The 18,363-nt window shown below is 37.3% G+C and overlaps 2 protein-coding genes across 3 annotated transcripts; one reads left to right on the top strand and one right to left on the bottom strand.

Moving 5' to 3' along the window:
- Positions 1-1,762: 1,762 nt before the first annotated feature.
- Positions 1,763-9,664, top strand: LOC140788611 (serine/threonine protein kinase OSK1-like). Of its 2 annotated transcripts, XM_073137942.1 has the most exons (12): positions 1,855-1,956; positions 2,056-2,141; positions 3,538-3,764; positions 4,674-4,858; positions 5,279-5,461; positions 5,575-5,706; positions 5,799-5,984; positions 7,829-7,918; positions 7,988-8,071; positions 8,203-8,343; positions 8,434-8,667; positions 9,323-9,664. In XM_073137942.1, the coding sequence occupies exons 3-12, from the start codon at positions 3,578-3,580 to the stop codon at positions 9,434-9,436; spliced, it is 1,536 nt and encodes a 511-aa protein (XP_072994043.1). In that variant the 5' UTR covers positions 1,855-1,956; positions 2,056-2,141; positions 3,538-3,577; the 3' UTR covers positions 9,437-9,664. The 2 variants fall into 2 exon arrangements, with proteins under 2 accessions (XP_072994042.1, XP_072994043.1); XM_073137941.1 differs by lacking the exon at positions 2,056-2,141 and having other exon boundaries at positions 1,763-1,956.
- A 2,004-nt stretch (positions 9,665-11,668) lies between these two features.
- On the bottom strand, positions 11,669-17,550 carry LOC140789790 (uncharacterized). The gene is made up of 7 exons (XM_073139626.1): positions 16,869-17,550; positions 15,230-15,469; positions 14,402-14,491; positions 13,692-13,841; positions 13,225-13,349; positions 12,563-12,692; positions 11,669-12,421 (listed from the first exon to the last, which is right to left on the bottom strand). The coding sequence occupies exons 1-7, from the start codon at positions 17,421-17,423 to the stop codon at positions 12,296-12,298; spliced, it is 1,416 nt and encodes a 471-aa protein (XP_072995727.1). The 5' UTR covers positions 17,424-17,550; the 3' UTR covers positions 11,669-12,295.
- Between the last annotated feature and the right edge of the window lie 813 nt (positions 17,551-18,363).

Here is an 18,363-nt window from a genome sequence, read left to right as displayed (position 1 = left end):
AAAATGTTAAGCTTAGCATCATAATAATGCAGCTTGTTTTCATATGAGTTCCTAAGAAAGAACAAGAGTAAGCTGCTGCCTTACTTCAATAGTTCAATGCCACTAGGCACTGGTGAAGCTATTAGAGATCTTATCCCAACTTGTCAGTAAATTCCTGGAGTCGGTGCTGCAGACGATCTGCTACCACACCTAGTAGAAAGAACAGCGATCCCCATTCCCCATCCCCACTAGGCAGCTGGATTCAACCAGATGACCAATAGCTTTAAGTGGGTCCGTATACTGAGGTATTAGTCTTATCCCCAATGGAAATGCCATTGTAACTTTGTGCTAAATAACTAGTTTACCAAAAGTTGGTTACTGGTAAAACATAAATCATAAATGATAAATATCGAAGATGTGCATTAAAATATAAAATATATTATGATTAAATTACATTTCACCGTGGTACTTTAAAAAAATCTCAAATCATTCTTTGTACTTGTGTCTAAAATAGGGCCATTACTTCGTCTGTCAAAATTAGTTAAGTGTCATAACTATTTTGATCACTTAATAATTATTATTTTAAAATTTTGCATATTTTGTTTAATAAAAATGATAGGATAATTTTAGTTATTTTAACACAATTTAGTTAAATTTTATCAAAAATAAAAAAATAAATAGTTTCAGTTTGATCATAAATATAAAAATTAATTAATTTTTTTTTAAAATACGTGAAGATAAAAAAAATTAGGCATAAATACACGATGCTAAACATTAGCGAGAGATAAAGATATTATATAATTAGTTAATAAAAAAACTATCCTTATACCCTTTTTTTTCAGGTTAAAAACATCTCACCCTACTTACACCATCAACAGAAAAGCTAAAAAAATTTAAAATATTCCTATACTTTTTTTTGGTTTAAAAGAAATATGTGGTATAGTTATTCAAATAACTTACATGTGCTACTTAGAGATGTAAAAGTAACATAAACGTAACGAAAATAGATGTTTGGGATATTATTTTTAGTTCAATGAGTTTAATTATCATAAAAGAATTTCATAAAATATATATTTAAACTAATAATAGTTCAGAAGAAGATGTAAATATAATTAATCCTAAATAATTCCATTGCTCTGGTCCCAAACTCAATCATGACAGAAGAAATAGATGCCACCCCACCGATCTGAAGCATATGGTAGACTTGAATAATTAATTATGGCGCGTAACGACGACAGAAGTAGGACTGATCTAAAAAAAGGGAGAAAGAATTCCTAAGAACTAATTACATACAGAGAGGTAGGTAACTTTCGCAATCATTTGGTTTTGGAGGAGAGTCGTTAGGCTGTTCATGGGCTGGGCTGGGATGGGCCGGGTTTCATTGTCGTTGGGCCACCTCTTCCTAGGCCTCCCTTTGGAATCTCTTATTTCAATATTAATTACAAACAAATATTCCATTTTGGTTGATTAGAATAGATACTTGCTTGTAGACCTCGTGTTCGTACATGGTATGTATACTATGACTGGATGAAAAATATGTAATAGTAGGGCCATTTGCACATAACTGCTGGTATTAATATTATACCAAATATTGTGAAAAACCACCTCCTTTTTTTTCCAGCTGTTTTCTGTTGGCAAAAAAAAAAAAAGAAAAAGAAAAAGAAAAAGAAAAAAAGGGTGAAAATCTAATTTTGCAAGCAAAAAAATTTAATTTTCCTTGGGCCGGGCCGGAGATGTATGCTTGTCGCAGCCTCTTTTCTAGATTGCAATTGGCCTTGGCGGCGAGACGGACGGCACGTGTCCTCGAGGTCCAAAACGTGGGTCCCACCCCTCGCTTCCGGGTGACGAAAGGGGAGAGAGCTCACACGATTCCCCGCAACCCGATTGACCTCCGATCGCATTTTTGCCACTATCGCCTTCTCCCCTCTCCTCCGGCGAGGCTCCGCAGTCGTCCGTTCGGCGGTCGACGGCGATCAGGTTAGGTTTCCGGCCGTCGTTCTCCACTCTCTTTTCTCTCGTCTCTCTCTAATCTCCTCTCCTTATAATGCCCCTCTCTCTCGGACCAATTCTTCTCAGTTGCCGCGCTCTGTTTCCCGAACCCTAACCCTACAAACCCATGCTTTAATCTCTAAAATCCGAACAAAATTCCCCTTCATAAGATGGTAAGCGACCCTTTTGTCTCGCTAATAATTAGATCCAAATTTCGCCTATTCTCGCACGCCTACGCCCTAATCTTTCCGGTTATGCATTCTGCGTGCTAATACGCATTTCTTAGATTTTTAATTCCATAAAGTTACGGTCGAGTTTCTTTTATTGAGAATTCCGTGGTAGATCTCCTTTCGTTTTGTGCAAGACCCTGTGATTCTGGATGATGGTTGAACTGCTCTGATTTATTACATGTGGTTGTAATTGTCTTTAGTTGTGTTGTATCAGTCTAACACTTATGTGGCTGGTTGTATTTTGGTGGTAGTTTTCGTGCTGGTGGTTTTTTATTAGTGTGATTAGGGGTCGGATGTTCTGTGATGGTGGTGAATGCTTCTTGTGACTTTCACTCCGTAGGTCTGCCATGGACAGGCTAGGGGCTAATCAAGTTTCAATGAAATTGCGCTTTTGCCTTTTGGAAAAACAAACTGAAAAGGATCTCCTTTCGTTGATAGAAAGTCTAGATGGCTTGGTGCCGATTGGGCACTGCCTTTGTATTTGTTTTTTTTTTGTTTTAGTTTCTTTTGTTTTGTTACAACAAGATCACATCCGACTTATGTAGCTGCTGGGTATTGGTTCAGCGTTATGTTTATATTTGAAGGTGAATTTTCATTATTTTGGAATTCTTTAATTTTTTTTTTTACATTTCTGTAATCCTCAAACTCTTAGAACTTGATGATTATTGTTGTCTAAGGCTTAAGTTTGGAGGGCCTTTTGGTAAGAATGGTTAAGTTGCAGGGCCTTTTGTCGTTGGTTTTATAAGTCACTGTCATGTGCATGGTAGTGAAATCCATTAGATTGTATTTACCTCTTAGAATAGCTTACGTATTATCTGAATTTCGCTACATGCTTATTAGACTGAAAGAGTATCAGGTATAATGCTAGTGGAAGAACTTAACGATAGAGCTAATTATCGAAATAATTGATCATCGGACCATACTGTCAAGGGTTATTGCGACACTTGTTAATGTTTATATTATAACTTTTTGGAAGGACCTTAACATAACTAATTTTCAAATGTCTATCAGTATTTCTACATTTGCTTCCATCTCGCTCTTTAATTATTTTGGATGCCAATTACTTTTTTCTCATTGTGTATCATGCAAGATTGGCGTTGATGTTTGACTTGAAAAAAATGAACAAGCAACAGTTCACACTATCAAAGTGAAATCATTCATAAATCATTAGTTAATGGTGTAGAGAATAGGTAGATATCATTGGTGTTTTGTCATATACTGAATTGTGCTTAGTAGCTTTATACGATTAGCAATTATATCAATTTATAAGCTTTACATGACTGTTTTCAGTTTGCAACTTTGCGTCTGTCATTAACATACATGCGTGTTATTTTTCTAGGTACAAGCCAAATTATTTATATCATACTCTATAGGGAAAGATGGAGGGCTCCGGTAAAGGAGGTGGAAATGCTGATATGTTATTACGAAACTATAAACTTGGGAAAACCCTGGGCATCGGTTCTTTTGGGAAGGTGAAAATTGCAGAGCATATCATGACAGGCCACAAGGTTGCTGTCAAGATCCTGAACCGTCGTAAAATAAGAAACATGGATATGGAGGAAAAAGGTATTTCATAAGTATCTTATATTTACATGTAGACTTTAATCGTATTTACTAAATGCTATTTCAGCACAATTGTTAGTCATATAAGGACAGATTGTTTTGCCTGTATATTACTGATTTTTGAGAAATCATTAATAACTTTACCCTGATTGGTCTTCGTATAGCTATTGGTCACTATACCTAAATACATATTCAGCAAGAATCTGAGATATCATGTTGTCCTTTTGTATGTGCAATATCTTAGGTTCAAAACCCAGTTTTTTTAATCTGAATGGAAACAAGACTCAGGTAGGCTTTGAGGATATATAGTTGATAATTTGAATGTTTGAATTGGATTGATGGATTGCGAGATCCATTTCCATAGCAACAACAGCTTCTCACCCCCTTTTTGACTGGTGGTCATTTCACTAGGCAGTATGATTCTATAAGCACTTACTGGCATGTTGGCTAATGATTATAATAGGGATTTTATGGTACTTCTTTCATCATATAAGTAAGCTGAAGTTACTTTTACTGTTTATATTATCTTATTGTGAAGGTGCTCATTCTCTTAATTCTTAGGCACCTAGTCTTTTAAGTTGAACACATCTATTTTTTCCTTCTTTTTTTTGTGTTCATATCATTTCATCCGATTACTATTTTAGTTTTTTTGTCCCCCACCCCCTTTATCATAGGTATGAGAGAGAAATGAACAGTTTCATGTATAAGTTATGTGGCTTGTCCAGTGCACAGAATCTTTGATGTTTCCTGATAGGCTGATTCTACTATGTATCTGATTCCTCTTCATAGTTAAGCGATAATTTATGGTTGAGATCTTCCCTTACCCTAATGATATTGAAATTGCACTTATTTATTGCATTGAAACCATTATTGACATGCGGAATTTGATCTTCCGGTATCTTCATATTGCAGTGAAGAGAGAGATCAAGATATTAAGATTATTCATGCACCCCCATATAATACGCCTGTATGAAGTCATAGATACACCTTCAGATATTTATGTCGTGATGGAGTATGTCAAGTCAGGTGAGCTATTTGATTATATTGTGGAGAAAGGCAGATTACAAGAGGACGAGGCTCGCCGATTCTTTCAGCAGGTACTATAGTACTGTTTAATGTCCTTATTCATTCTTTCCACCAGATACATTCTGTCATGTATAATCATTTGTTAATCCTAAATTGCACCAATCAGATTGTCCATGTAGCCTATAACTATTTTGTGAAGGTTCTACTACTTTTTGATTTCATTTTGGAAGATTCATTTGATGTTTCTAGTATATCAAGTAGTAAGACTAATAAAGTAGTGGTTCTTTTGAAAGGATAAAATAAGGATGTGATGCACATGAGTTACTTTCGTTTATTTACTTTTTTTTTGTTGGCTGAACATGGATATATGGCTGCTCCTTTGCAAATGAAAGTAAAATACCCTTCTCCTGTAACATCACAACGTGGAACTGCTTTACCATGCGATCCATAAATTTTCTCTTGATCGGTTATTTATGTTTCGCTTGAAACAGATCATATCTGGTGTTGAATACTGCCACAGAAACATGGTTGTCCACCGTGATCTAAAGCCAGAGAATTTGTTACTGGATTCAAAATGCAATGTCAAAATTGCAGATTTTGGCCTAAGTAATGTCATGCGTGATGGCCATTTTCTCAAGACTAGTTGTGGTAGCCCAAATTATGCTGCTCCTGAGGTATGTAAATAGTACTACCATTCTAGGAAATAAGAACTGTTTCTTTTGCATTAATTTAATGAATCAGAGATACTTTCAATGTTTCTCATCACATCAGACTTTCCCTTGTACAGGTGATATCTGGTAAATTATATGCTGGGCCTGAAGTTGATGTCTGGAGTTGTGGTGTTATTCTTTATGCTCTCCTTTGTGGTACGCTTCCCTTTGACGATGAGAACATACCCAATCTGTTTAAGAAAATAAAGGTAAGGAAACATTTACAAAATTTAACTGGGAATGTATTTGTGCCTTGCTTATTTTGATTGGATGTTCCCCTGAAGCTTGATTTGTTCTTTAGCATGGGATATACACTCTTCCTAGCCATTTGTCAGCTTTAGCAAGGGATTTGATTCCTAGGATGCTAATTGTCGATCCTATGAAACGAATGACAATTCGTGAAATCCGTGAACATCCATGGTTCCAGGCTCGACTACCTCGCTACTTGGCTGTGCCTCCTCCAGATACAACACAACAAGCTAAAAAGGTACTTTGCAGTGCTCCAATTGCATATTTGTGCTTCTTTTTCCTTGCTCTATTACACCTATTTCATTATGTATGTGAGAGAAGTTGGAAATCAATCTTGGAAACAGCAGAACATCTGCTTGATAAGGAATATATATTTTTCTGAATTTGTAGCAAATTATAATCATTAATACCTATTAATATCACATGGTTGTATTATTTAGCATATAGAAGTCCTGGCACTCATAAGAATGTGACCTACATGTTGGTTGGAATTTTTCTTCTGCATACCTCATGGTTTACGGATATTTTGTATTTTGCATATTCAGATAATTCTCTGCTTTGTTATTATTGAATTATTTCTTCTATTTCAGCTTCTGATGCTTAATAACAGTTTCTGATTGTGTTGAATTTTTTTCTCTGCAATAGAAATTTATTACATTTTCTTTCAGTATGATGTCAAATGTTGTTTACATTTTGTGCCGGCATCTTATATCTTACCTAATAAGCTAGTGGGAGATATTTGAAACATTTTTTTCTATGGCCATTGAAATATCTAGATTGTAGATTTCAGCCACAGCATCATATTTCTTTTAGAAGGTAAACTGTCAATTAAATATCTAGGAGTTGCAGAAATCAGTGCCCTTCTATATCCTTTTGTTATTTCCCGAAATAGTAGGTTCAAATGGTTTGCTCAACTTTCTAAGATGATAGTACTCAAATTAAGCGTTTGAAGGTCATCTACAGAAACTATCTTTGTTGCATGATTTATGCCCTCCATGATCCTTGTTCTTTTCTTTTCCTCCTCTCCTCTGTTGTATGTGCATCAATAGGTTTTTCAACCATTCCTGACCTATGATATCTTAGTAGACTGAAGGAGAAAGCACACTTCTGCAACCTTGCTACTAGCTGGTATGCTTTGACTCTTGAGGCTTTTTTGGTGTATGCACATGTCTTCTAGTTCTGTGTATCACTTCGGATTTCTGAAATGTTTTACACAATATAACTTGTTGCCTATATGGACTTGATACTTTGCTTGTTTAAATATTCTGTTATTAGTTATATAGCTAATGTTGCACGCCGATAGATTTTCTCACTCATATATGTTATGCTGCAGTTGAATGGTATAGCGTGATTTATGCCTGTAGATTGCCCTTCTCATTTATGTTGTTATGCTGTACTTGAATGGTCTCACATGCTCATCTGCATGATCATAACTCATGGGGCAAATGTTGCTTGTCAAGAGCTCAAAAATGATTTACACAAGTAGTGGAGGACTGTTTAGCTGTGCCTTATTTCCTTGTTACATAATTGCGGATCTTCAAAATGGGCCATGCGTTGATATTTTAAATTTCTGTAGTCGAAAACCCATCCTACATTATGTCTTCAAATGCTTTAATTGTTTGGATGATTACGCTCTCCAACTGGCTGCTTTTTATTTTTCTTATCGTTCTAAGACTTTTAGCAGGCGTCACTCGGTATGAAGGTAAGAATTGTCCTTTGCATCCAATAGGCCATGAGTTCAAGTATTGGAACAACCTCATTAGTAAATAGTAATAAGAGTTAGAGTGTGTACATAGACTTGGTTAGCAGGGCTTGATGCACTTGGTCACCTTTTAATTTCTAGACTAGTAGGTTTGTCCAATTAGTTTTTTCATGTCCTCATGAGTGAAATGTCTCATTTATGGGCTTTTACTAGCATGAGTCATCTGTCACTTCACAAAATGCTAAATTTTACAATTATGTTTTACCTTCTACACAGTGATGAATCTTCTAAAGCTGGTAATAGTCAATGGTTAAATGTGGATTTCTGATATTGCAATCTGTCTCGAAAGTAACTCCTTATATGTGCTGTCAATAATGCAGATTGATGAAGAAACTCTTCAGGATGTGATTAAGATGGGTTTTGACAAGAACCAGTTGGTTGAATCTCTTTATAACAGAATGCAAAATGAGGTACTTTTCTGAGAGCTTTTTGAATATTTTTCTCCTTGAACACAAGTGATTTTGGAAAAACATGTGTAGGCAACTGTCACATATTATTTGCTCCTGGACAATCGGTTCCGTGCCACCAGTGGTTATCTCGGGGCTGAGTACCAAGAAGCTTTGGTGCGTTTTACATTTCTATAGGCCAAGATTGCTGCTTGCCAACATTTTAAATACTGTTTTCTTCTAATGGTTACGTCTCTGAACTCATGTAACTTGACTATCAATAAATGTGTAACTTGATATTTCTTTAGGATTCTGGTTTCTCTCGTATGCCTGCATATGAAACACCAACTTCAACAATTGCACATCATCTACCTGGATATATGGATCCTCAAGGACTTGGTTTGAAGCCACATTTTCCTGTTGAAAGGAAATGGGCTCTTGGACTTCAGGTTGTTTCTTTGTTTGAGTTGTCTTGACTTGTTTTTAATTTATAATCCTCTGCGACATGAAGATTACTATGTCATTGATTTGATCGACAGTCTCGTGCTCATCCTCGTGAAATAATGACGGAGGTCCTTAAAGCATTTCAAGAGTTAAATGTTTGTTGGAAAAAGATTGGGCATTATAACATGAAATGCAGATGGTCTCCTGGCCTTTCTGGTCATCTTGATAATATGCTGCGTGCTAATCATAGCTTCTGCGAGGATTCTGCCATTGTTGAAAATGATGATGTCAATGGGAAGTTATCTGATGTAGTCAAGTTTGAAATTCAGGTATGCCTTCTCATATATTAATTGCTTTTGATAGAACAGACAAGTTCTAATGATTCAAAATGTTCTAAGAATATGTTTTTGTGGGCTAGAGATCTTTATGCTGTTTATATCTACTTTAAATGAAGTCACTTATTTATATGTAACACCACTAAATAAATTAATATGCGTAGACAGCTACTTCCTTTGTTTCTAAATGATGACGGAGCTGTTTGTGAATTTGTTATTTTAGGTAGCAGTGTTGGCAACTAGTAACTGCTTGTACATATTCTTCAGTTGGCTGCAATTTGAACTTTCAATTACTTATTATTTGTTCTTTTAACTGTTAATCATCTTATTCCATATACTGAGCTGTTACACGTGTAAACTGTTTTTATCTGTATATTCTGGATTCGATGGTTTCAGCAAACTCCCTACATTTGTTAGTCTTGGTCCTGCCTCAACTGTTCTTCTACAGTTTTGCATGTTCTACTTTTTCTCATCAAAATCTAGTTGCTTGAGATTGCTGTTATATTCCCTAGGACTGTTTTATGTATATGCTTCTGTTCAAAATTTTAATTGGTGGATTTGAAATTTACGTGATATTCGACATTGTTATTTCCTTGATTTTTTTATTCTCTTGCTGTGGATTATGCTGATGTTCCTTCCTCCTATGTAGCTTTACAAGACTAGGGAAGAGAAGTATCTGCTTGACTTGCAGAGGGTTAATGGGCCACAGCTCCTCTTTCTGGACCTATGTGCTGCCTTCCTTGCTCAGCTTAGGGTCCTATGATGTTGGTTTCATTTTATAGTTGCACTCCTGATGACTGGAAGTGTAGTAACTGTATTTGAGAATATTGAAGTGCATCTAGATGTACATAATCACATTTTTCTGGCTTCTACTTTGGTCTGTCATCTGTGAACTTTGCTGGTCTGAGGTTTTATTCTCTCATTAAGCAAAACGGAGGCAGGCAACTACGCCCAGTTTTTACTGGTTACTATTGGGCAGCATTTTTCATCATATGCCTTGTAGTTGACTATTGCATCTTGACACTACTTGATCAACAAGGATGAAAGCGCGGGATCATCAGCTGCACTATCTCCCAGAAACCACTCTATAGAATTTTTTTTTTTTTTTGTTGTCTTCTGTTCATCAAGGGAACTGGTATCATGAACCTTCGTCCTGGCAAGTGAAAGCTGTTCCGACGTTCTGCATCTGGATTCTTGGTTAATGTGTCATTGCTGGAGACCTGATTAGAGATTACGAAGAAATGTTGTAATTTGACATGCACTCAAGTCATTGCCATGGCGAAACTATATGGAGACGGACAAAACTCTACGCGGTCCTGATTTTGATAGCTGTCGCATCGCGAATCTTAACATTGCAGGGCAGATGTTACTTTACCTAGTGTTATGGTCGTGTTTTAGAGATTCTGCTAGAGGAACTCAAACTTGCCTTGTTAATGTACCATATATTGCATAAATTTAAGACACTTTGGTCACATGCAATTGGATACAATTTAGTTGATAGTCCAGAGTAGTTTATAACCCGAGATTGCGCAGGGCTTAAGAGGATCTATAATTTTGATTATATCTACTGGACAACAGAAAATGTTCGATTCTGGCTCCGATCCTTTCTCCCAAAAGTCTTATATTTATTGCTTCCCTCATTTGCCCTTGTTTACATGTTTTATTGCACCCGACACCCCATATATTTTGAAGAACCTCGATCTCAGATTATCTATGATAATTCTAATCACCAATCTACCAAGTGCCAACTGTAGGATGCGCAGATACGGGAAGTCAAACCAGATGTAATAACCAGTGTTCTCTCTCTCTCTCTCTCTCTCTCTCTCAGAGGATCGAATCACTTAGACATGAATATTATTAGATTTATCATAATCAAACTCCTTTTTCTCAACAAGGGATTAGCATTCAGATTTGTTATAATCTACAAGTGTCAACCAGATGCAATACTCAGAAGTCAGATCTAGGTGCAGATAGAAAGCATGTCAGAAAAGTAGTTCGTTCGAGTATCACCCAACTTCGAAAGTATCTACACCAGAAATAACAACGTGCTACGTATTTTAATTTCCGGAAGTAAACATCTAATAGTACATGAAAGAAAACCCATCACCATCAATCATCAAAACCCTAAATTACATTCCAAAGTACGCCGCAATAGCATCAAATCTCCACTAGCGAAAGCCCCGATCGAATCAAGAAAAGCAAATTCTGGACCATTCTATTACACTGCATAAGATGTTTCTTAGCTTCTTACCTCATCCAGTTACGCATGAAGAGCAAGCCGAGAGCCACACGAAGAAGGTGAAGGATTCCCGATCCAGATCCAAGAATCATACGACGACCCAATCCAATCAAAGTTGACATATATCAATCCGAACTAAGCAACGGAGGCGGCGGGAGAATCGCAAGAGAAAACTTGGCGTGGAAGCCGCCATGCCTCGGCGGATCCGAAGCACATGTCATCAAGGGCTTCGCTGCGGCACCACCGGCACCATTTGCGGTTCCTCACGCACTCGCTTCTGGACCCCAAATCACGGCAGTTGGATCCTCCGCCACCGGCTTCAACGAGGAGATCGCGATGGAACGAGAAGGCGGCGCCGCCGTCCTTGCCGGTAAGATCGGGAGAGGAGAGAGAGGAGAGGCATAGAAGGGAAAAAACTAGGGCAACGGTAGCGCTTGTCCTCGGAGCCATCGACGACGGTCCAGAGAGACCTGGGTCAAATCGAGGACGAGGACCGGATCCTAATCGTCCCTTCTCATTCGCCTCCGATCTTGTTATTACTACCAGACATAAATAACCCACACTTAATACGCAAGGACCAAGAAGGCGGCGTTATAGTTTGGTAACATGCTTGAATATTCGAATAGGATTTTAACACTTAACAGATGGTTTATTAATAAAATGAACGTGGTTAACAGTATGATCATAAAAAATTTCAAATGGCCTTCTTTTTCTAGTCGATAGATCTGGAGACACGTTGTAGGCAAACACCAGCAGTTAGCAGTCACGCAACAAACATTCCAGTTATCATTATAGCCCAAGCAAAGTATAATAAATAGTTCAATAAAAGTTTACAACACAAAGCCATAGGCAATTCACATTTTTCTAAACCCTTGGCAGGGCAGCACTAAGAAAAACTCCCAGATGCTTAGGCAACTATCAACAACGGGAGGACATAAAATCAAAAGACACTACATATCGATCATTTCAGATTTTTGCTTCAACTTATGGAATCATTCATATTCCCCAATGGAAGCGACTTGGTTAATTGTGCTTCGAGACTTCCTTTTTTTTCACTTTTCCTGAACCATAAGATGTGAGATGTCTTCGGTTTGGAAGAATCCTACCGAGCCAACCAAAGAGCTCCAGAATAAACAAACTGGATGATCTTCGATACCAAGTATACTGGTCTGAGAAAGCAACTTCAGTTACTGCTGAACTGCTAAACCACTTGGAGGATGCATGAATAACAAGCTGGCCAAGACTAACTAAGCATCCAGCCATGGTTCATGCCGGAAGTAAGGAAATCCTAAATGCATCTGTAGGTCAAGCAACGATCTTCATAGCTGTGGAGATTAGTACTCATGATATTTACAGTAATCTGTACAGATTAGTGGCTGCAGGTCAAAGTTCAAAACCACCATTTAACTGAACTGACAAAGATGGCCTGCCAATATTGCTAAGAGGTGTTTCCACGCTGATAACTATTCCTGAGTTCCCTACATGCCCATTCCACTTAGATCTCCCAAGCTGCCAATGAGATTAATATTTGTTATTACCTATAAGACTATTAATCATCAAAGGATAGGCCGCATGCATGATACACCATTTTAGTTATGCAAGAGGACTAAATGACTGACCATGCTGGCAATTACAGAAAAAACAACTTACAGAAAGTGAGGCAAAAGCAGAAGGACGTGTTGTGCAAGAGCAACCACAAATTATGTTGAGTTCCTCCTTCACAGAATGGATAAGCTCTGCGCGAAATCCAGGATCACTTCCTCCAAAAGTGGGGCAAACACTGACCATTGAAAGAGGGAAAAAAGAAAGAAAAAATGAGGACTTGGACTGATCAACTACACAAAAAGTAAAATAATATCAGAGTACACTGCATCAATTCAGTGGGGACTATAATCAGTTATGCAACATATGGAGAAATACCATCTCCACATGAGTCCCGTGTTGGGTGCCAGTCAGACATTCTACATGTATCATATCTTCTCGTTAACTAAGAGGGACTCTTTAAAAAAGTCTGGAATTTTCTTAAAGGTAAACAACTTGATACCAAAATCTGAAAATGGTTTGGACGATTTAAGAACCTTATGAAACATTGTGGAATCCCATAGCTGGATAATTTTAGAGAGTTGGAATGGTAAAGGACCTGTAATAACTAATAACAAAACCTATCATTTATTCCTAACTGGTACAACTGTTTAATGTAATTTGTCTGAACATGAATACAGCTTAAATAGAAATATAAACTCAAGAGAGGATTGGAATTATTCTTGTCCATCCTTATAGAATAGTTTCGGGTAATCGTAGTAATCTAATACCTGAATTGGATGCTGGGTCTCACCATAAGACCAGACCTTTTCCAAGCTACCGCTTGTGCAACTTCAAGTGAAAACGACTTATCAGGCCATTGCATCATTGGAGTTACTCGTGTCCCTCGTTTATTCTTTCAAAAGAACAGAGAACAAATCATCAGGTATAAAATGAAATAATAAAGGAATATAGGGGTGAGGAACTGCTAATGGATACAAAAAAGTTAGTACGATGGAACAAACATAGCATGTAAAAAATGCATGAAAAGAAACAAAAAAGAAGAGAAAACCAGAGCAACCTTGCCATGAATCTAGTTTACATAGTTTATTGGTTCTCATTCTTTCATCAGCTTATTGTAAAGAATGATTAATCTTACAATCATAAAATAGTTTTCCTCAGCTGTTCCGCTTGGGAAATATCTCTGGCCCCACTAACCATGGCCTAAAATCTATCAGCAATTACAGTTAACACTAACCTTGCAGGAGAAGGAAATTTTTGTTTCTCCGGGATACCGTCCTTGAGCTTGAAGTAGGCCACCAAATAGTGGAAGGAATGCACTAGTTGTCAATCCCTCACCAGCAACATAGGTTAGCTGTCCATTTGGGAACTGCACGTCCATGAACGACTGAAAAGAAAAGAAGCACCAAGGTAGCAGGTTCAATAAATATTGTATAAATTCAGTTATCACAAAAGGAAGAGTAGTGTTTGTAATAAAGTAACCTATTAAACATGCCCAAATGCCAAGTTCTGATGTTAACAAAGTGCCAAAGCTTCAATGCTAACACTTACATAAACATTTGGAATTATCATAGTTCACTATGCAAGTAGTAATAAAGTCCTATGGAGAAACCATTCTACCAAATATACTTAGAACATGAAAATGAAACAATAATTACAGGCATATGGTAGTTTTCTTTTACGTGCTTTTCTTATTAGTTTTTACCATTATGAATTAGAAATTCTCTCCCCAAGAATTACTGGAGATACCCATACCTAAGCACGCTAGCCAAAACAACATGATATGGACTGGACAAAGGCATTGCAACAATAGCATATCAGCATGTATTATATCTGGCGTGTCAGCTAGAAATACTTTATACTGTGTCACATCGCAAGGATAAGCATGATAAATAAAAATTGTAGAAATCTGGAACAAATTAGCAAGGAAAGACTATGATTACTTACACAAGCAAGTGGGTTGAGACAGATCATTGACATCAACAACCATCTTCTATGTTTTGACCACAAAGCTGGGCAGAGTGAATGCAGTCCATTCTACAGCAAAAAAGAACCATACTGTCAGTATGTGCAGACAAACAAAAGGTATCCAAAACACTCGTGCATTGTGAGCCTTCAATGAATTAAATAGAAAAAATCATTTTCGATGCAACATCATGAAAATAAGACATTTATTATTGATTTTAAGATAACAGTATGAGAAGGAAATTGGAAACTAGTAACTTGCTAACAAAGAATCTTTGCAGCGTTCATGGAGATGTCAAGGAACACATATTCAGAGTAAATTACAACAATAAATTAATTTGTAGTTTTGTAACTGTCGTTTAGCCAGTGTTGCATCATTAGTGGTTCTATCTAGTCATGGAACTGTTCATCTTCTATCAATATAAAATTTTGACAACAACCATTCTCCATGTCAATTTCAATATCAAACTCTTGCGCATCATAGCACCAATAAAAAAGACAAGCACTAATGTGTGCTTCTAATTCAACTAATAAAAACCTAGACATAAAAGAAAAGAAAAAAGCAGGAACTTCTTCGTAGTGGCTCCGTTCTATGCCTCATTTCATAGGGAACCTCAAAGTGGCGCGGCATTGGAAAATTATGTTGAGAGTGACAAAAGTAGTGGCACCTCGATTTAAATAATTTCATTAAACAAGCAAAGAGAGCTATAACCAACATTTAGATGTTATAAAGTGTCTATTGCAAAAAGCTAGAGATAAATAAGACAAGAGGTTGGAACCTTTAAGTATGCTAGTAGAAGAATGGATTACCTTTCGATCATAACCATACCAAAGCAAGTGTTGCTTTGATAGATGAACAGGCAAAAGAAGTGTTGAATCCCGAACAAATAGTACAGGTCCAAGCTGAATAAGAAAAAGAGGTGCACTTTCATTTCCTGTAGTTGAACCACCACGTGATGCCTCTATTCTCCATAGGTCTCCCCTTGCAACTACAGAACTCTCAACTTCTTGGTTTCTACTATCATATGTTGATGAGATATTTATTGAACCCTGCATTTGACACATTATTTAGTCAGTTAACATACTATTGAAATCTATGGCACCTATTGAAGATGGCAAGACTGATGCGCATCCAACAATTCTGGCAATTGTCAACTCCTCTTCATCAATGTAAATAATTCCTCTCTTAAAAAAATCCATCATCTTTCTAGGTTTTTCCCAATAATATGGGCCGATTAGAGCAAATGGAAGGTATAAAAAGAACATAAATTTTTATGATCAACTGTCAACATAATATCAACCCTCTAACAATTCGTGCTATATTCCCAACTAAAACAAATTCACAAAATATAGGGACCTGGCATATAAAATATACAAAGTGAGGCTATTTAGTTAGAATGACACACAAAGGAAGAAGTGGACCATTGGCTCCAAAGATTTTAAGTTAGATTTTATTAGTTGTGGGTTAAGTCGAGCCGTTATCCATGCATGAAGAACTAAGCATTCCTCACACATAAATAGAAGATCAAGCTATCATTAAATCTCTAGTATGTGTTCAGTATAACCAACAAGATAAGCACTTACAGAACAAAATGAATATAATAAGCCAACTTTGAAATAAGGATGAGGTGATACTAAAATCAATCTGATAATAAACCTTAAATCTAGAAGAGTTGAATACTAAAATCAATGCGATAGAGCTTAAAATTAGAAGAGTTGAATAGGCTGTGGAATGAATTGAAATCATTACTTGGTTGAGAAGAAAGTTACTGTCAGCTAGTGATTGGGTGGCTTAATTACCTCCATTCCAGAAAAATGTATATGAGCCCTCCTGTTGACTCTCAGTGACATTTAAGATAATAGCTGTAATACAAAATAAATTTACATGCTTTCCTGCACTTAGGTAGAAGGTCTTTCAACGAGATAAAGGGAAAGATACTTCGGTATTTGCTTGAAATATTCAAGGTACTCTAAAATGATCTCTTACTCAATAAAGGAAACTTTTCTCCTGATTCCAACTCATTTCTCTGTCAACCTTTTCCTAATTGAGATGTCTACTTTTCTAATACTAACTAAACAGATAACATGCTTAAATGCATAAACAATAGGCTCAATTCCTTTCCTGTTAAATCAGTCCATTAACTACCTCAAATGCAAAAGTAATTAAATTTAACAGATATTCATAATACACACACCAATCTATTTGGAGCACCAGTGCATGCCTATAATGGAATACCTTAGTATGAATGAAATGAGATAGATTTGTTCCTTACTTCCAGTAGAATTTCTGCACTTCTAATTAGTATGACAGGGCCAGTAGACTTCTAATTTGTGCATTCCATGCTCCAATTCGATAAGGAAGAAGATAGAAGGAATTCGCAACTACTTTCTAACAGAATCAAGAAAAATAATACTTGAGAATTACGTGAAATTTCATCCCAAATCTTACCTTTGGCCTTCTGAAGAGCCCGGAAGCTCCGAGATCAAATCCAAACCCGTCCTCCTCCTCTTCGTCCAAGCTATTCCTCACAGTGGCCGCGTCCACAAATCCACGGTCTCCAAACTGGTCGACCGCCAATCCGAGCTCCGCATCCCCGCTGCGTCTCTCTGCAACCCCATCCCACCTCCTATTCTCCAACGAAGCTGACGTTAACGCCAGCACAGCCTCCGGCCGGTCATCCTCTTGCCGGAACGGTGCCGGAAGCTGCCGGAAGAACTGCTGCACCACGCCGTTGATGCAGGCGCCAAACTCCACGCCGGCCTGGCCGATCCGGCTGCCGATGTCGAAGAAGGAGGCGGCAGAGGGGAAGAGTTCGCCCTTGACGGCAGCGGCGTGGAGATCGAGATCAAACGGATTCTTGGGGGGAGAAGGCGGCCATGCGAAAGGAGGAGGGGCGATGTGGGATTGGATGAGGCCGGTAAAGCCCTGGGCGAGGCGATCTGCAAGGTCATGACCCTGCCGCTGCATCTCCTCCCATGCTTCGAAGGATCTCTCCACGGACATCGGAATTAGAGTTAGGGTTTCCAGTATTTGGTATAGGAGATTACAAAAAAAAAGGGGGGGTTAGAGATGACGGGCCGAGGAGGAGGAAACGAAAGCAACGGAGATAATACGACTAGGTAAAGGTAAGGGGCTGGGAAAAATAAAGACAAATATATGGGGGAAAATATCGAAAAGAGATGAGATCAAACATAAGTTAGAATTTGGTCGACAAGGATTTATTTTATATGGTTGGAATTATCAGGATTTCTAGTGCTAGAATAAAAATACGGTTTTAAGGATTTATCCGTTCGGAATAATCTTTATGATCACAAATGATAGTGACCACTGAGCCTGACTTGCCTAGCTGGCTTAGAAAGGGAGGTTTAAACTATTCACTCTTGTGTATATTACACTTGAATCTTCTTAATAGCAAAATGATTTGTTTTTTAATCATTTTTTGTTTTTTAGTATTAGCGTTTACATTTTAGCCTTCTAATGCAAAGCCCCCTGTCAATTTTGCAAATTTGAACAGCTTAGTTCACAAAGAATGGTAAGAAAGTCAAACGTGTTACTTTAAAAAAAAAACGTAAAAGTTATTTTGACAAATACCAGTAAATCTCGAGAAGAGTCGCCCTTAAAAAAACAGCAGAAATATTTAAAAACACCTTAAAAGGTTAAGAGTATCTAAAATAGTGTGATTCAATCGCCTAGGAGGAGCAAAAGAGAAGTACATCACTTGATGTCTCAATTGTTTGCCTTGGGAAAGAAACACTGCACTTCTTTCTCAGCAAACAATTGCAAATCCAAAATCACAAGAAGTTAGGTCAACCAGGCCCACAAATCAGTACAAGCAATCATTTCAAGTTTAATTAGAATGCCCTTTCTACAGTGATTGCGAATATCCGAAAGGGGTAACACCAAGACAAGTTTAACTATACAAAAGATGTTTAAAAAAATTGGA

This window comes from Typha latifolia, chromosome 5 (genome assembly GCF_019914945.1).
Source record: "Typha latifolia isolate L0001 chromosome 5, TyphaL0001v2, whole genome shotgun sequence".
Classification (NCBI taxonomy): domain Eukaryota; kingdom Viridiplantae; phylum Streptophyta; class Magnoliopsida; order Poales; family Typhaceae; genus Typha; species Typha latifolia.
The sequence above is the reverse complement of the archived record's forward strand: the minus strand, read 5'-3'. Positions and strand labels throughout refer to the sequence as shown.

What these genes read in the sequence shown, in the direction of transcription:
- LOC140788611 (XM_073137941.1), top strand. Translation starts at nt 3,578, where the DNA reads ATGGAGGGCTCCGGTAAAGGAGGTGGAAATGCTGATATGTTATTACGA. An exon ending in CTCGCCGATTCTTTCAGCAG is followed by an intron (nt 4,859 to 5,278) that starts GTACTATAGTAC and finishes CGCTTGAAACAG; the next exon opens with ATCATATCTGGTGTTGAATA. An exon ending in CTGAGTACCAAGAAGCTTTG is followed by an intron (nt 8,072 to 8,202) that starts GTGCGTTTTACA and finishes ATATTTCTTTAG; the next exon opens with GATTCTGGTTTCTCTCGTAT.
- LOC140789790 (XM_073139626.1), bottom strand. Translation starts at nt 17,423, where the DNA reads ATGTCCGTGGAGAGATCCTTCGAAGCATGGGAGGAGATGCAGCGGCAG. An exon ending in AAATTTCCTTCTCCTGCAAG is followed by an intron (nt 13,350 to 13,691) that starts GTTAGTGTTAAC and finishes TTCTTTTGAAAG; the next exon opens with AATAAACGAGGGACACGAGT. An exon ending in CTGCTTTTGCCTCACTTTCT is followed by an intron (nt 12,422 to 12,562) that starts GTAAGTTGTTTT and finishes TCTCATTGGCAG; the next exon opens with CTTGGGAGATCTAAGTGGAA.